Source organism: Saccopteryx bilineata, chromosome 9 (genome assembly GCF_036850765.1).
Source record: "Saccopteryx bilineata isolate mSacBil1 chromosome 9, mSacBil1_pri_phased_curated, whole genome shotgun sequence".
NCBI classification, from domain to species: Eukaryota; Metazoa; Chordata; class Mammalia; order Chiroptera; family Emballonuridae; genus Saccopteryx; species Saccopteryx bilineata.
The window spans coordinates 76,764,532-76,783,074 of NC_089498.1; the positions used below are offsets into that span (position 1 = coordinate 76,764,532).

Genomic DNA, 18,543 nt, shown 5'->3' on the forward strand with positions numbered 1-18,543 from the left:
AAATTTTCAAGTTAAAAGGTGAAATATAGTTCAATAAAAACCAAATTGTTTTTAATGGAAAAATATTTTACATTGCTTTGGTTTTAAAATGTAAACTAATTAAAATTAAGTAGAATTAAAAATTCAGTTCTTTTGGTCACAGTATGGTACATTTCAGTATCACATGATGTTGGGTTGTGTTTCTAATGTAACTGGTTTCAGACCTAGGGAATTGATCACCGTCCTCTATATGGTCAGTGAAAGAATGCCACTGGAGGTTGGAATGCATTAATATAAATATTATGGGAGAATAAAGAAGGGATAAAGAAAAGCTATTTAGGTCATAAAGCGTTTATGACCCAACCCCTCGTTCTTTCCACAGTTAATTAATTAATTAATAGAGAATCAGTTTCTTAATTCTTAAACTGGGCTAAATGGTAAGTTAGGGCCAGGAGTTAGGTGCTTCCAACTTTTCCCCCCTATGGCATTAAGATGCTTCAGAGGGCTGCACACTTTTCAGAAAAATGAGATAATTTGAAAATTAAGTGTGGAATGCAGGATAGTCTGAGTAGGCTTGTTTGGGCGAGAGATTTTAAACTTGGTGTTCCTGGATCACTTGGGGCCATTTGCAAAAAATACCTGTGTCCGGGCCTCACCCTTCTGTAGAGATTGATTCACAAAGTTACAGTGAGTTCTGAGCACTTACGTATGCTGTTCTAAGTGTTTCTGAAGTCCAAGAACATTTGGGGACTGTCGGACTCTGCAATTGATTTTTCCAGGCTACGACTTTGAATTTATCACACGGTGCTGCTGTTGCCAAGCGTTTGATTTCCCCAGCCTGAGGTTTCCCAGGCGGTCGCTGCTTTTCTTGTGCAGATGACTTTTGCAGGCTGATAAAACCTCATCTCCAAGGATTGCCCCGAGAGCGTCCCTATCTCAGATCTTGCTTAAGCGACTTAGGTCGCCTAGGTAGACCATGGCCATGTGACGGATAAGCTGGTTGCCAGCAGGGTAGCCATTTTTGAGGCGGGCACCCGACCTCATGTCCCGTAACTGGGAGTGGGGAGACGCTGTTACCAGGACTCAAGATGGCCACTGCGTCCGCTAGCCAGCTTGCTAGCCCAAACGCCAGCGCGCCGGCACGAGACGCGCGAGTGCCTCCTGGTAGCCCACGGCGCCTGGGGCTCCTCTTGGGCCGCGGGCCCGGGGCGGAGCGTCCGCCCACTGCGCGCGCGGCCAATCAGCACTCGGGGCTGGCCGGGTGGGGGCCGCCCGCGCATGGGGTGTGTGAGGACGCGCTCCCGGTCCCTGAGTGCCTGAGCAGAGAAGCAGTTGCTGTGATACCTGCTGCTGCTTCTGCTGCCCGTGCGGACGCAGAGCATCGGACGCGAGCGCTGCTGCGTGGGGCAGGAAGGTGAAGCCATGACGTCCGTCAGGTACTGAGGGAGGGCGACAGCTTAAACTGCTCGCTTGCTGGGTGTTAGCCTCCCGATTACCGGAGAACTGTTGCCCCTTCTCTTGGGTGGTCCGGAGCTTCTCAGTGCCACCGGCCCCCCCTCATGTTAGAGGTTCTCGTTGCACTTTTCATTTGGTCATTTCTGCTTTCCTCAGAAGTTTTTGGGTCTGTGGCACATGGTGGAGTCTGTAAGCAGCCGCACCGCTGAGGTGACCCTCGCCCAGATTCCAAGGTTTGAAGCTTGCTTGTGTGTGTAGTGAATTTCTCAGGGAAAAAAAATGTAGCTCCCGTTTCCCCTTGAGGCAGTGTGACATGCTCCATGTGTGTCCATGCCTGCATGTCATGCCTTCTGACAGAACTTCATTGGTGGCCGTGAGCAGACCGGCTAAGTTGGCCCTTCTCTGATGCAGGTGGATTGTCCCCAAGATATGAAATTGTGTGCCCCTGCAATGTTTGCTTATGACTGGAACTGGTACTCTGGTTCCCGAAGGCTCCATCTGTTTGCCTACTTATGTGCAAGTCAGAAGTGAAATGAGTTTTGTCAGATAGTAGGAATATAATAACAGTAATAAACAGGAGATTTCCCCTCAATTGCTCTTCCAGAGTTTTGAAGGTTCTTCTTTGTTAAGGATGACAGAATAATGGACCTGTCCAATTTCTGCATGCACCAATGACTGAATGTTTAACTTAGGGCAATGCAACTATTTATAAAAAGAGATAAATTACCTTATTTACTCAGTGTTCTGACCTGTTACTTTTAAAGTAGACCTTGGTCTTTATTGTCCCAGTGAAAGAGAAGCCCCAGCACAAATGTGAAGAGAATAAGTGAATTTTTTGTCTGAGCTTCCAGCAGCTTACCTCTTCTTGGTGATTTAACAGTTTCTCAGTGGTTCTTTTGACTACACATTATTTAGGAGATGACTTGAGAACTGAACCCTCAGGTAAGATAAGGTAAGATTCAACTGTGCTGAACTTGGATACAGTTTCTCTTTCTTAAATTGCATAATTAGACTAACATAGATAAGGAGTACTTCATTAAGCAGAAGGAGAAATTTGGGTGCTTAAACATGGAGACAAACGTGGAAAGGTTTTACAGTAAATTATATTGGGACATGTAAGTCTAGCTTTTAATGCTAACTATTGTATTTTAGGATGAATTAGGAGTATGTGGACTCAATTTTAATTGACCCTTGTCTTCCTGGCTACTCTTCATTGGAGAAATACCCAAATTTAAAGCTTCTGCTACTTGGCAAGTGGCAACAGGTTGCATCTTTTTTTACCCCCAGGTTGCATCTTTTAATGTAGGGTGTGAGTGGCTGTTATGTTCAAAAGACTACTTGAAGGATTGACACAAGTCTTAATTTATTATGGAAAGATAGGCAACTGCTAATAAAATTACTTTTATGCTGTTTCTTCAGATGTTAGCCTGCATTTTACATAATCTTGATCTATAGTGATGTGACTTAAAAAAAAGATTTTTACATGTCCAAACCAGCTGCAACATTTTACACCTGAGAAAACTGAGACCAAGGAAAGTTGAGTGCCTTCTGCAAAATCAGTTAGTGGTAGTTAAGAATTGAATCAAATATCCATGATCCAGTGATTTGTATGATGCCTTTATAGAAACAATATACTATTTAAATTTCCTGAAAAAGCTGCTTCAGTGGACGAAAATGATAAAGTATTGTGAGAGACAACGGTAGTAACTCTTTTCTTTCCTCTAGTCCTCCAAAGAACTTGGCAGTGTAGGTTCAGGAGTAGGCAGGGAGATTACTGAAGTTGAAGCAACTATGAATGTGGTGAGTTGTGATAAGTACTGCAAGTTCCCAGTGAAAACTGCATTTCATGCAATTTTGTCATATCTTAGTTTTCACAGTCATGTTAGGCATGTTCCCATTTTGTGCCCAGTCTGATAGTAGCCCAAAAGATAGATATTATAGACCCACTTTTACTGTTAAGGAGAGTGAGTCACAAGTTTTCAACATTTGACTCATATCCAATGTTCTTCTTTATATCACACTTAAAAACAATTGTTAGTGAGGGCCCTGGCTGGTTGGCTCAGCGGTAGAGTGTTAGCCCAGCATATGGAAGTCTTGGGTTCAATACCCAGGCAAGGCTCACAGGAGAAGCGCCCATCTGCTTCTCCACCCTTTCCCCTCTCCTTCCTCTCTATCTCTCTTCCCCTCCCGCAGCCAAGGTTCCATTGGAGCAAAGTTGGCCCAGGCTCTGAGGATGGCTCCATGGCCTCTGCCTCAGGCACTAGAATGGCTCCGATTGCAGTGGAACAACGCCCCAGATGGGCCAAGCATCGCCCCCTAGTGGGCATGCTGGGTGGATCCCGGTCTGGCACATGCAGGAGTCTGACTGCCTCCTCTTTTCTAACTTTGGAAAAATACCCCCCCCCCAAAAAAAATAAAAAAATTGTTGGTGAATAATGTGACTGCAGTGACTGTGACTGAATACAGGCTTGGAAACCAATGAAGAGCAATGCTCAACATACCTGGGTTCTAGTCGAGAATCTTTTCCTGAATTACTGATCGTTTCTATTTTTTTCTTTCCTGGACATTTGTTTAGTGATATGCTTAGTGATGGTGATACTAATATGTATCCCATAGTGTTGTTGAGTAGGTATGAAAGTACTTAAAATTTTAAGGCATTTTATAAATGTAGTATTCTCTTCTTGTTAAGAGCAGTTAGAGCCCCTAGAGAATGGTCATCTGGAAAGAAATGTTTAAATCTTGAAGTTTTTAAACAGAAAGGAAACTTACCTGTCTAATTCCCTCATTTTACAGTTGAAGAAACTGAAGCTAAAAGATAACTGTGATTTGTTCAAGTTTATACAAAATAATTGTATATCTTTAAGAAGAACCCAGATCATTAGACACCCTGATTCAGTGTCCTTTCTAGTGTAGCATTCAACTATTAGGAATTCCTAAATAATGGTGTAAGTCAAAAGAGTGTTTTTTTTTAACTTAAGAAATTTGAATGAATTTGGCTGGAGATACTATCTCTTTGAACTTTTATTATTTGTATTCTACTTTACTCCATCATTACTGGTGAAGACTATAAATTTACAGCCTTTAAAACTGATTATCCTTGAAGAACAACTTTTTACCCTTTGTTTTGATACATATATCAGATTCCAACTGGTCTTAATTTAGGAAGTGATAGAACATATTTTATAAATTGATGCTTTTTGCCATTTTTAATTGGACTAGTAGGAAAATTGATGCTTGAGTTAAATTCTGGAGACACAGGAAAATGTAGAAGTAGAGGACTAAAAGAGAATTTTAGCAAGCATTTTACTTTTTGTTCTGGACATAGAGGCCTAAAAAATGATATTTCCTATTTAAGCAGCGGTACAATTTAAGATGGAACTTAGCGCCTGACCTATGGTAACACAGTGGTTAAAGCATCGACCTGGAATGCTGAGGTCACTGGTTCAGAGCCCCGGGTTCTCCTGGTCGAAGTACATATGAGAAGCAACTATGAATTGGTGTTTTCTACTTTTTTCTCCCCTTTCCTCCCCTTCTCTTGCTCTTAAAAAATAAAATAAAATCTTTAAAAAAAGGCTAGAACTTAGCTTTGCTGACTCCTAATTTATGCACTTTTTACTGAGCAATGCTATTTCAAAATACTCCTATGAATATTGCCTTTTCCCCCTGACATCAGTGCCTACTCTTGTTTTGGGCATTGCTTACAACTTGAGTTTGGGCCAGGGAAGACTGGGAAAATAAGGTAGGTAAACAGGGAGAGTGTTTGCTATAGAGTGAGGAACCGTATTCTTTGGCTTTCCTAGACAGGTCAGATTTGGTCAAAGCCTATTCTGGGACTCGACATGACTGTGTCCTACATGATTATTCTGGAACCGCTTCTGTGGATTGGCCTACATTGGAAAATTTATGTGGGCTGTGGGTGGGGTCCTGGGGTATTTTTCTCCTACCATTTAAGACTTTGAGGTGTATCCAGCAAGGTCTGCCAAGCCACTGAGATGGAGAACATTCATAAGGAGACTAAAATCTGGCTAAGATGGAAACTGCTTTATTTTGTTGAGTTGCTTTCTTTAGAGTGTTTAAACAGAATTTTCAAGCTCATTTTAGGACTGTCTTTTAGAAGAATTGTAAATTTCAGATTACTGCACAAACTTTTACGTATGGCACTTCTTAGTGAGGCAAATGAACTTTTAAATAAAATAAAGTTATTTCATTTATGAAATACTGCATTTTGAAGAACTAAAACAGGAATCCTTCTCTTACAGAACTGTACAACATTGTTAGCTGTTAATGCTCATATTTATAAATAGGTCATCTTTGTTTGAAAAGCTTACAAGGTTTTCTAACTCCAAATCTTTCCAGTCACAGTATTGCTACATTAAGCAGAACTGTCAAAATGAAGCGGAACCAAAATGATTGTCGTTAACTCTTTCCTGTAATATTGGTTAACGGTCATATCTGTTTATCTTTTCATATCTACTTGGTTTTAAATTGTTTTTTAAAAATACATAAGTATGGATTCTTTTTTTCAAATAGCAAAGCTAGCTTATAAATAAGATGACCATATGTTTCAGTTTACCCAGGACAATTCTGGATCATGCCTGTTACCCTGGCATAATTATTTATAGCTCTTCCTTTACTCTCAAACATGTCCTTTTGGATAATAAATTATCTGGTTACATATTTATACACTATAATAATTTTGTTGTAGTAGGTTTTTGTTGTTGGAATATTATTAGAAATAGCACCATAAGATAATTTCTATATGATAGATTTGGATATATTTTATTGGTCAGACATTTTTATTGTATTGAGTTCCAAATATCTAAATGTAGTATATTGAATAAGAAAGCACATACTTTGAAGTTAGGAATGATTTGTTTTCTGACCTTAGGCAGATTATGAAGCCTTTCTGAACCTCTTGTTTCTGTTAAACAAAGATAATAGCAGTACCTATCCTATAGAATTATTGCAAAGATTTAAAGGTGATAATGTATATGAAATGTTTTATAAGCTACAAATTCCTTTGTGTTAGTCATTAGTATATCACACATGTACTCTTGAAAATTGAATTTAAAAGGAATAATTTTATCTAGTTAAGGGGAGCTGGCTGTTTAACAGAGCATAGACAACCTTTTAGAAGTATTTTACTGTAATGGGGAACATAATAATAGCTGGAGATGTATGTGGAGATGAGAGGGGTTGAAAATTAAACATATCTATATGCTGAAAAGAATGATCCAGTACAAAACAAAAAATTAGGTGTTGCTAGACAGAGGGATGAGATAATTTCCTTGAGTACACAAGAAGGCATAGGATCTAGAACACAGATGGAAAAATTGACCTTTCATACTCTAAAAGGCACAACTATTTCCCTAGTCTGTTCACGTACATAAAAAAATGTCAGCAATATAATTTGTTTTTTTCTTTTTCTGAAGCTGGAAACGGGGAGGGACAGTCAGACAGACTCCTGCATGCGCCCGACCGGGATCCACCCGGCACGCCCACCAGGTGGTGACGCTCTGCCCACCAGGGGGCGATGCTCTGCCCATCCGGGGCGTCGCTCTGTTGCGACCAGAGCCACTCTAGCACCTGGGGCAGAGGCCAAGGAGCCATCCCCAGCGCCCGGGCCATCTTTGCTCCAATGGAGCCTTGGCTGCGGGAGGGGAAGAGAGAGACAGAGAGGAAGGAGGGGGTTGGGGGTGGAGAAGCAAATGGGCGCTTCTCCTGTGTGCCCTGGCCGGGAATTGAACCCGGGTCCCCCGCACACCAGGCTGACGCTCTACTGCTGAGCCAACCGGCCAGGGCCAGCAATATAATTTATATATTGTAAAATCATGGATCCCAGGTTCACTGAATTTTGGGGGAAAAAAATTGTCTTGATACCACTCAGGTCAACATACAAAACATGTTCATCTTCTCAGAAAATTCTCCTGCCTCTCTTTAATCCATCCCACACCATGCCCCACCTAGGCAACGTATCTCAGTAGAGATTTGTTTTGACTATTCTAGAACTTTACATGGAATCATACAGTAAATACCATTTGTGTCTGATTATATTTATCTGATTACTCTTCAATAATTTTGAGATTCATCCATTTTGGTGTATCAGTTTCTTCATATTTTTTGTTGAGTAATATCCTATTGTATGGAAATAACAGCAATTCTGTAGATGGACTTTGGGTTGTTTCTAGTTTTTGGTTACTATAAATAAAGCTTCTTTTACCATGTTTTATTAAACTTTTTGTGGACTTGGGTGAATACCTAGGTATGAAATTTCTGTGTCGTAAGGTGGATGTATGCTTAACTTTAGAAATCACCAACCTGTTTTCTGAAATGAAAACTAAACACATTGAATTCACACCAGTGGTGTTATTAGTGTTCAGTTGTTTGTCATTTTTGAGTTTTGCCATTCTGGTGGCTGTATAGTTATATTTCATTGTGGTTTTAGTATGAAGTTCTTTGATGGCTAATGATGTGATTAAAAGCCACTTGCTTATTTTTTCTTTTGAACTGAGAGTTCAGGTTTTACACACACACACACACACACACACACACACACACACACATTTTAGTGAGAGAGACAGAAAGGGAGAGAGATGAGAAGCATCAGCTTGTAGTTGTGGCACTTTAGTTTTTCATTGATTGCTTTCTCATACTGCCTTGACTGGGGGGTTCCAGCTGAGCCAGTGATCCCTTTGCTCAAGCAAGTGACCCATGCTTCAGCAGGTGAGCCAGCGCTCAAGCCTGATGAGCCAGCACTCAAACTGGCAACTTCGGGGCTTTGAACCTGGGTCCTCAGCATCCCAGGTCGACGCTCTGTCTACTGTGTCATCACCTGTTCAGGCAGTTTTTGCCTATACTTTGTCTGGGTTTATTTTTGTTGCTGATTTGTAGTTCTTTTTACATTCAGGATACAAATTATTTGTCAGATTTTCAACACATACTTTTTCTTATGTAGCAAATATTTTCTCCCTGAGTCATGCCTTTCCATTTTCTTTTCTTTTTCTAGAGAGAGAGTCAGAGCGAGGGATAGATAGGGACAGACAGACAGACAGGAACGGAGAGAGATGAGAAGGATCAATTATCAGTTTTTCGTTGTGACATCTTAGTTGTTCATTGATTGCTTTCTCATATGTGCCTTGACCGTGGGGTTACAGCAGACCGAGTAACCTGTTGCTCAAGCCAGCGACCTTGGGTCCAAGTTGGTGAGCTTTTGCTCAAACCAGATGAGCCCACGCTCAAGCTGGTGACCTCGGGGTCTCGAACCTGGGTCCTCTGCATCCCAGTCCGACGCTTTATCCACTGCGCCACTGCCTGGTCAGGCGCCTTTCCATTTTCTTAACAGTGTCTTTTGGGAGCAGAGGTTTTAAGTTTTGATTAATAAGTCATATTGATTTGATTTATTTTATTGTTGCTATCTTTTATATTCTTGGAAAAACTTTTAAATTTAATTTTTTTCACTTTTTTAGTGAAAATTTTTTTTTTTTTAGAGAGAGGAGACACAGAGAGAGAAAGAGACAGAGAGAGGAAAGAGATAGAAAGAACAAAGGGAGGAGCAGGAAGCATCAACTCCCATATGTGCCTTGACCAGGTAAGCCTGGGATTTCGAACCAGCGACCTCAGCGTTCCAGGTCGATGCCTTTACCCACTGCGCCACCACAGGTCAGGCATTTTTAGTGAATTTATTTAATTAATATAGATTTCAGGATCAAATGGTAATGATATGTCTTCTTTTTTTTTTGTGACAGCCAGAGTGAGAGAGACAGAGAGAGGGACAGACAAGAATGGAGAGTGATCCCTTTGAAATCACTCTCAGAAATGAGAAGCATCAATTCTTCGTTGCAACACCTTAGTTGTTCATTGATTGTTTTCTTATATGTGCCTTGACCAGGGGGCTACAGTAGAAAGAGTGACCCCTTGCTTAAGCTGGTGACCCCTTGCTCAGGCCAGCAATCTTGAGTTTCAAGTCAGTGACCTTTGGGCTCAAGACAGCGACCGGGGAGTCCTATCTATGATCCCACACTCAAGCCAGCAACCCTGCACTCAAGCTGGTGAGACCACGCTGAAGCCCACAGCCTTGGGGTTTTGAACCTGGGTCCACTACTTCTCAGTCTGATGTTCTGTTTACTGAACCACCGCCTGGTCAGGCTATGTTTCCTTTTTTGAGGAACTGTCAAATGTTTTCCAAGCTCGCAGCATTATTATGTTTTTCCAATAGCAAGGTCTGAGGATTGCATTCTAGCCAATACTGTTGTGTCCCAATTTTTGCTGAGAGGCTCTGTGTACTTGTTGAGCCATATCTGCAACACTCAACTAGATGTACAACTCTGCCTCAACCTTTATTTTCTGCTTCAGTAGGGCCTTATGCTAAGAAATGATTGCTTAGGGCTTTTTCTGGTCTTCATTATGCCTACAGTGCTTGGCACATGCACATGGCATTCTAGATAATCAAGAATATGCGCAGCTTTTCAAAACCTTTTATGGACATCTCTTGCTCCCACTAAGAAGAAGGAGTTATCAGTAAGATGGTATTTGTTGATAGAGAGAGAAGAATCACATATGACGCCGAGGTTTCTGGATTTCAAGAGAGGATGATAGGTATAAGAGCTAAAGTATAATACTAAATAATTATTAATATTTATTCTGGTACCATAAGTATAAACATTTCTGCTGTTCTGAGGGCCAATCAGCATTAATATATCAATAGCTAAGAAAATTTTTCTCTGAAACTTTTACTCTAATATCTATGGCAATTTATAAAATTTGTTAGGTGTCCAAAAATGTAATACAGTATAGGTTTATGTTAGTTGGAGCCCTGAATTACGAGACTTTAAAAAAATTATGGACTGAAAACAACCATCATTCAGAATCTTTTCTCCTAGTAGCCATTCCAGGAAAAAGACACTGCTAATATAAATATTTGCAGCTATAATAGTAATTCCAGTATGGGTCGGTCATATGGTCATAGTAGACCATGTGTTCATATCTAGTAAAACAAGATAAAAATACAGTGGTACCTTGAGATATGAATTTAATTCTTTCTGTAACCGAGCTTGTAAGTCAGTCAACTTGTATATCAAACTGCTGATACTGGACCCGTGCGCCAGCGCACCAACTAGCAGCAGCTTCCCGAATCCTGACTCATATCTCGGAATTTTGCTCGGATCTCGAACAAAAATATGGACTGAGTCACAGCTTGTATCTTAAAAATTCGTATGTTGGTCTGTTCGTATCTCAAGGTACTACTGTAAATGCTTACTTATACAGCTAGTGCTCGACTTACAACCACAATTGGTTCCGACAGACTGGTTGTAACACGATTTGGTCGTAAGTTGAGTAGGCTATATGTACAGTACTGTGAAATGATGTTATAAAAATCTTTAAGTCATATTTTATTATAATTTTCTTTTGTTGTTATATATCATAATTTTCTTTGTTTATTTTATGCCATTTGTATCATCTCTACACCATTTTGTTTCTTATTTTTACATTCGTAAGGTTTACACTGCATTACTAGTACAACTGGTTTAATATTTGCAAAGCCAATTTCCTCTTGGTAGACATCTTGGGAGGGGCTTGATGAAAAATATCCAAGACACAAAACACAAATTGCTATACTGAGTCTGGGATAACAGTTGAAATGGTGCACGCGGAGATGGTAGCTCTTGGAAGCTGGTCCGCACTGTCATACGCCCAGCTGGACAATGCTTGTGCTGCCAGATGCGGAACAGTCATGGCTAGCTATTGTGGTCGTAAAGATGAATGGTCGTAAGTTGCATAGTTTGTTAAGTCGATCAATATTTGTATAGCCTCTTTGTCCATTAAGAAGGGTAATACATATCTTGGTATTTACTGGCATGGACACTGGTTTATATGTGTTTGCACTTAAGAAACTAGCCATCTATTATTTTTTTATTTATTATTATTATTTTTATTTTTTTTACAGAGACAGAGAGTCAGAGAGAGGGATAGATAGGGACAGATAGACAGGAATGGAGAGAGATGAGAAGCATCAATCGTTAGTTTTTCGTTGCGACACCTTAGTTGTTCATTGATTGCTTTCTCATATGTGCCTTGACTGCGGGCCTTCAGCAGACTGAGTAACCCCCTTTTCAAGCCAGCGACCTTGGGCCCAAGCTGGTGAGCTGTGCTCAAACCTGATGATCCCGTGCTCAAGCTGGTGACCTCAGGGTCTTGAACCTGTATCCTCTGCATCCCAGTCTGACGCTCTATCCACTACGCCACCGCCTGGTCAGGCAAAACTAGCCATTTTTTTTTTTTTTTGTATTTTTCTGAAGTTGGAAATGGGGAGGCAGTCAGACAGACTCTCGCATGCGCCCGACTGGGATCCACCCGGCACGCCCACCAGGGGGCGATGCTCAGCCCATTTGGGGCGTCGCTCTGTTGCAATCAGAGCCATTCTAGCGCCTGAGGCAGAGGCCATAGAGCCTTCCTCAGCGCCTGGGCCAACTTTGCTCCAATGGAGCCTTGGCTGCAGGAGGGGAAGAGAGACAGAGGGGAAGGAGAAGGGGAGGGGTGGAGAAGCAAATGGGTGCTTCTCCTGTGTGCGCTGGCCGGGAATTGAATCTGGGACTCCTGCACGGCAGGCTGATGCTCCACCATTGAGCCAACCGGCCAGGGCTGGAACTAGGCCATTTAAAAAAGAATATTTTATTCATTGATTTTTGAGAAAGAGGGAGAGAGAGCGAGAAAGTGAGAGAGAGAGAAAGAAAGGCAGGCAGTGGGTGGGAGAACTAAGAAGCATCAACTCATAGTTGCTTCTTGTATGTGCCTTCACTGGGCAAGCCCAGGATTTCAAACTGGTAACCTGTATTCCCAGTCGATGCTTTATGCACTGTGCCACCACAGGTCAGGCATGAAACTGACCATTTTAAAGATTTAGTGTTTTTAACAGAGTTCATTTGTCATATTACGATGAAGTCCTATAGTAGTTTCTTAGTTATGTACAATGCTGGAGAGGAAAACATGACATCAGTTGTTTAAAGTTATATGCTTTTAAAAATAATTGTATCGTTTTTACTTAACTGATTCTATGAAGACACCTCTCATGTGCTACTTTAAATTCCATTGTCCAAACCTCTTATACGGCCACTATTGCTGCAATAGGTTATTACTTAGACTTTGGACCATTGCAGCTTGACAGCATCTCGCATCAGGGACCATGCTGCATATTTCTTGGAATGTAGGACATGACTCAGTGTATAAATTCTTCTTCGTTCTTTAGACATTGAGCTCTCAATCACATTTAAAAAGCTTTCCTCAAAAGTATGAGCAGTAGTCACCTATCACCTAATGATATATATATATTTCTTATTGTAAACCGTAATATCACAGGAAGGTATGGGGGTAAGGGGGAGACATGAGCCTTCATGTCCTTTACTCCTCCAAAACTTGCTCCATGTTCTCTCATAACTTTCAGTAGTTGTGTATCTTACTAGTTAGAGTTAATTTTAAGTTTATTCAGTATAAAACTTGGTTGTAAGAGATCATGAACAGACATTGAAATTAATTCTATTTAGTCATTAGCTGTTGAGTATTAAGGAAAATGAAATCACATGATCTGGCTTCTTGTTCTGTTTCATCCAGTTTAAAAGTCATAATTCTTTCTAAATGGTATTGTGCTACCTATAAGCTGTTATTCTACATGTAATAGGCAAATCAAAGGTTTGATAAGCTAGTATATTAGGTTTATTTTCTTTCTTTTTTTGTGTGTGACAGAGACAGAGAGAGGGACAGATAGGGACAGACAGCCAGAAAGGGAGAGAGAGGAGAAGCATCAATTCTTTGTTGTGGCATCTTAGTTGTTCATTGATTGCTTTCTCATATGTGCCTTGACCGGGGGGCTACAGTAGACCGAGTGACCCCTAGCTCAAGCCAGCAACCTTGGATTCAAGCTGGTGAGCTGTGCTCAATCCAGATGAGTCCGCGCTCAAGCCAGTGACCTTGGGGTTTTGAACCTGGGTCCTCTGTGTCCCAGTCCGACGCTCTATCCACTGTACCACTGCCTGGTCAGGCAGATTTATTTTCAAGATGAGGTAAAGATATTTATGTTTATGTGCATTTTGTACATCAGCTTTTTTCAGAAGTATTTCTAACTTGTACTTTGTGGGGTTTTTTTTTTTAGTGAAAATATTCTTTTTGGAATGGGAAATCCTCTTCTTGACATCACTGCTGTAGTGGATAAAGATTTCCTTGATAAGTAAGTATTAATCTCTTCATCTGTACTGCATAAAATATCTAAAGAGAAACTGATGGAAACTCTAGAGTTGAATTTACCATGTAACACCTTCAGTTGGAGGAAAACTCAGAAAATTAAACCTGTTAATTACAAGTGCATTATCATAATTTATTGTGTAATTGATCATAATTTTCCCTGGGAAATCTTGGTACATTTGTTCATTTCTACTACTGTTTTAACTTACAATTAAATTTTGTATTATTTGCAAGGAAGAAGTATATATGATTTATCAAATAATTTAATTCCCAATTTTTCAAATTAAAAAATTTTCCAAATTTAAAAATTACCATCAGTGGAACATATCACCCCAAAGCTGCAGAATATACATTCTTTTCAAGTGCACGTGAAACATTTTCTAGCATAGTCTACATGTTAGGGCACAAAACAAGTCTCAGTAAATTTAAGAAGATTGAAATTATATCATGCATTTTCTCTGAACATATGGGTATGAAACTAGAAATCAATCACAAGGAAATAACTGAAAGCACACAAAGACATGAGGGCTAAATAGCATCTTACTAAACAATGAATGGGTTAACAGTGAGATCAAGGAAGAAATCAAAAGATACCTTAAAAAAATGAAAATGAGAACACAATAGTAATCCAAAATCTATGGAACACAACGAAAGCAGTCCAAAGAGGAAAATTTATAGCCTTACAAGTGTGTCTCAAGAAACAAGAGAATGCCCTGGCTAGGTACCACAGCTGAGGAGAGTGTTGTCTCAGTACGCCAAGATTATGGGTTATATTCCTGGTCAGGGCATACACAAGAATCAAACAATGAATGCATGAATAAGTAGAACAAGTCAACTTTTCTGTCTCTCTCAAATCATTTGTAGATAAAAATTAAAAAAAAAAATCAGTTATCCCACATTAACACTACTGTCACTGTACAGATGCTCCTCAACTTATGATGGGTTATGTCCTGATAAACACATAGTAAATTGAAAATATTCTAAGTTGAAAATGTATTTAATATACCTAATGAACATTATAGCCTAATCTAACCTACCTTAATATAGATCAGGGGTCCCCAAACTTTTTTTTATTTTATTTTATTTTATTTTATTTTATTTTATTTTATTTTTTTATTCATTTTAGAAAGGAGAGAGAGAGGGGAAGAGAGAAAGAGGAGAGAGAGAAGGGGGGAGGAGCAGGAAGCATCAACTCCCATATGTGCCTTGACCAGGCAAGCCCAGGGTTTCGAACCGGTGACCTCAGCATTCCAGGTCGACGCTTTATCCACTGCGCCACCACAGGTCAGGCGTCCCCAAACTTTTTACACTGGGGGCCAGTTCAGTGTAACCTCAGACCATTGGAGGGCCGGACTATAAAAAAAACTATGAACAAATCCTTATGCACACTGCACATATTTTAAAGTAAAAAAACAAAACGGGAACAAATACAATATTTAAAATAAAGAACAAATTTAAGTCAACAAACTGACCAGTATTTCAATGGTAACTATGCTCCTCTCACTGACCACCAGTTAAAGAGGTGCCCCTTCTGGAAGTGTGGCGGGGGCGGATAAATGGCCTCAGGGGGCCGCAGTTTGGGGATCCCTGAGGTAGATGCTTAGAACACATATTATTTTTATCTCAAGAATAATTTCCTTCCCCCCTTTTTTTTCCTCAACAGAAGGGATGTGAAAACATGAAAGTATTTTGTTTTATTTTTTGCTTTTTCATTTAAAAAATTTTTTTATTACTTCTTAATTTATTGTTTACATGGATTCAAGTGTACCACTGAATATAACTCTCTCCCCACCCCTCTGTCCTTTTTTACACCCCCTTTGCCCCCCTCTCCCTAACTCCCTCCCCCTTTCCTCTAGGATTTGCTGTCCTGTTGTCTATATCTCTGTTATATATATATATATATATATATATATATATATATATATATAGTTTCACTAATCCCTTTACCTTATCTGATCCCATCCCCTCATACCTCTTCCCTCTGAACGCTGTCTCCTCTGCTCCCTGTGAGCCCACCTCTGCCTCTATTCTGTTCCTCAGTTCACTTTGTTCATTAGATTCCACATATATGTGAGATTCATATTATATTTTTCTTTCTCTGCCTAGCTTATTTCACTTAGCATAATAATTTCCAGGTCCATCAATGCTGTTGCAAAAGGTAAGATTTCCTTCTTTTTCACTGCCGTGTAGTATTCCATTGTATATATGTACCACAGCTTTTTAATCCATTCGTCCACTGATGGACGCTTGGACTGTTTCCAGATCTTGGCTATTGTAAACAATGCTGCCATAAACATGGGGGTGCATATCTTCTTTTGAATTAGTGATTTGGTATTCTTAGGATATATTCCTAAAAGTGGGATAGCTGGGTCAAAGGCAGTTCCATTTTTAATTTTTTGAGGAATTTCCATACTTTTTTCCACATTGGCTGCACCAGTCTGCATTCCCACCAGGAGTGTAGGAGGGTTCCCTTTTCTCCACATCCTCTTCTGCACTTATTCTGTGTTGTTTTCTTGATGAGCGCCATTCTGACTGGTGTGAGGTAGAATCTCATTGTGGTTTTAATTTGCATTTGTCTGATGATTAGTGACATCGAACATTTTTTCACATGCCTATTGTCCATTTATATGTCCTTTTTGGAGAAGTGTCATTCAGTTCTTTTGCCCATTTTTTAATTGGATTTTTTACCTTCTTGCTGTTGAGTTTTAGAAGTTCTTTATAAATTTTGGTTATTAACCCCTTATCAGATGTTTGGCGAATATGTTCTCCCATTGTGTAGTTTGTCTTTTTGTTTTGGTCATGGTGTCTTTTGCTGTGCAAAAGCTTTTTAGTTTGATTATAGTCCCATTTGTTTCTTTTGTCCTTTATTTCACTTGTCCATGGAGATAAATCGGCAAAAATATTGCTACAAAAGATATTGGAGAGTTTACGGCCTATGTTTTTTTCTAAGATGTTTATGGTTTTGCGACTTACATTTAAGTCTTTTATTCCTTTTTGAGTTTATTTTTGTGAATTGTGTAAGTTGGTGATCTAGTTTCATTTTTTTTGCAGATAGCTGTCCAGTTTTCCCAACACCATTTATTAAAGAGACTGTCATTACTCCATTGTTACGCTCTTACCTTTTTTGTCAAATATCAATTGACCATAAAGGTGTGGGTTTATTTCTGGGTTCTCTGTTTTGTTGCATTGATCTGTATTCCTGTTCTTATGCTAGTACTAAGTTGTTTTGAGTACAATGACCTTGTAGTATAACTTGATATCAGGAAATGTTATACCTCCCACTTTATTCTTCATTTTCAAGATTGCTGAGGCTATTCGTGTTCTTTTTAGTTCCATATAAATTTTTGGAATATTTGTTCTATATCTTTGAAGTATGCCATTTGTATTTAAATAAGAATTGCATTAAAAAAATTGCCTTGAATTTATAGATTGCTTTGGGTAATATAGACATTTTAATGATGTTTATTCTTCCTATTCATGAACACTTTAAATGCTTCCATTTGTTTGTATCTTCCTTGATTTCTTTGATCAATGTTTTATAATTTACCAAGTACAAGTCCTTTACCTCCTTGATTAAAGTTACCCCAAGGTACTTTATTTTTTTTGTTGCAGTAGTGAAGGGGATTGTTTCTTCAATTTCTCTTTCATATAGCTTATTGTTAGTGTATAAATATGCCACTGATTTCTGAATATTAAATTTATTTCCTTCCACCTTACCGAATTCATTTATAAGGTCTTGTAGTTTTTTGACTGAGACTTAAGGGTTTTTTATGTACAGTATCATGTCATCAGCAAATAATAATAGTTTTACTTCTTCTTTTCCAATTTGGATGCCTTTTAATTCTTCCTCTTCTTGTCTGATTGCTGTGGGTAGGACTTCCAGAACTATGTTGAATAAGAGTGATGAAATGGGCCACCCCTGCTTTGTTTCTGATCTTAGGGGGATTGCTTTTAATTTTTGCCCATTGATTATGATGTTGGCTGTGGGTTTGTCATAGATGGCCTTTATCATGTTGAGGTATGTTCCCTGTATTCCCACTTTGCCAGAAGTTTTGATCATAAATGGGTGCTGGATTTTATCAAATGCTTTTTTTGTATCTATTGATATTATCATGTGATTTTTCTCCTTCCTTTTGTTTATGTGATGAATCACATTTATTGATTTGTGAATATTGTACCAGCCTTGCCTCCCCAGAATAAATCCCACTTGATCATGATGTATGATTTTTTTCATATATTGCTGGATCCAGTTTTCTAATATTTTGTAGAGAATATTAGCATCTAAGTTCATCAGGGATATTGGCCTATAGCTTTCTTTCTTTGTAGTGTCTTTACCTCATTTTGGAATGAGGATTATGCTTGCCTCATAAAAGGAGCTTGGAAGTCTTCCCTCCTCTTGAATTTTATGAAATAGCTTGAAAAGGATAGGAGTTAGTTCTTTTTTGAATATTTGGTAAAATTCACCTGTGAAGTCATCTAGTCCAGGACTTTTGTTTGCTGGGAGGTTTTTGAAAACTGTTTCAATTTCATTTGTTATAATCTGTCTGTTTAGGTTTTCTGATTCTTCCAGATTAATTTTTGGAAGATTTTATGTTTCTAGGAATTTATCTATTTTTCCTAGGTTGTCCAATTTTTTGGCATACAGATCTTCATAGAATTTTCTTACAGTTTTTTTTTTTTTGTATTTCTCCGGTGTCAGTTGTTACTTCTCCACTTTCATTTCTAATTTTATTTAGTTGAGTCCTCTCTCTTTTTTTCTTGGTGACTCTGGTTAAAGGTTCATCAATCTTGTTTACCTTTTCAAAATTGATCTTTATTGTTTTTTTTAGCCTCTATGTTATTTATTTCCACTCTGATCTTTATTATTTACTTCCTTCT

General features: G+C 39.1%; 1 protein-coding gene across 2 annotated transcripts in view; it reads left to right on the plus strand.

Moving 5' to 3' along the window:
* Nucleotides 1-18,543, plus strand: part of ADK (adenosine kinase) — a 721,185-nt gene that overhangs the window by 26,420 nt on the left and 676,222 nt on the right. The window contains exons 1-2 of one of the 2 annotated variants that reach the window (XM_066242491.1): nt 1,245-1,415; nt 13,577-13,651. In XM_066242491.1, the coding sequence (XP_066098588.1) occupies nt 1,402-1,415; nt 13,577-13,651 (89 nt within the window). In that variant the 5' untranslated portion in view covers nt 1,245-1,401. Of the gene's footprint in view, nt 1-1,244; nt 1,416-13,576; nt 13,652-18,543 lie in introns of those variants that run through there. The other variant, XM_066242490.1, reaches the window with a different exon arrangement.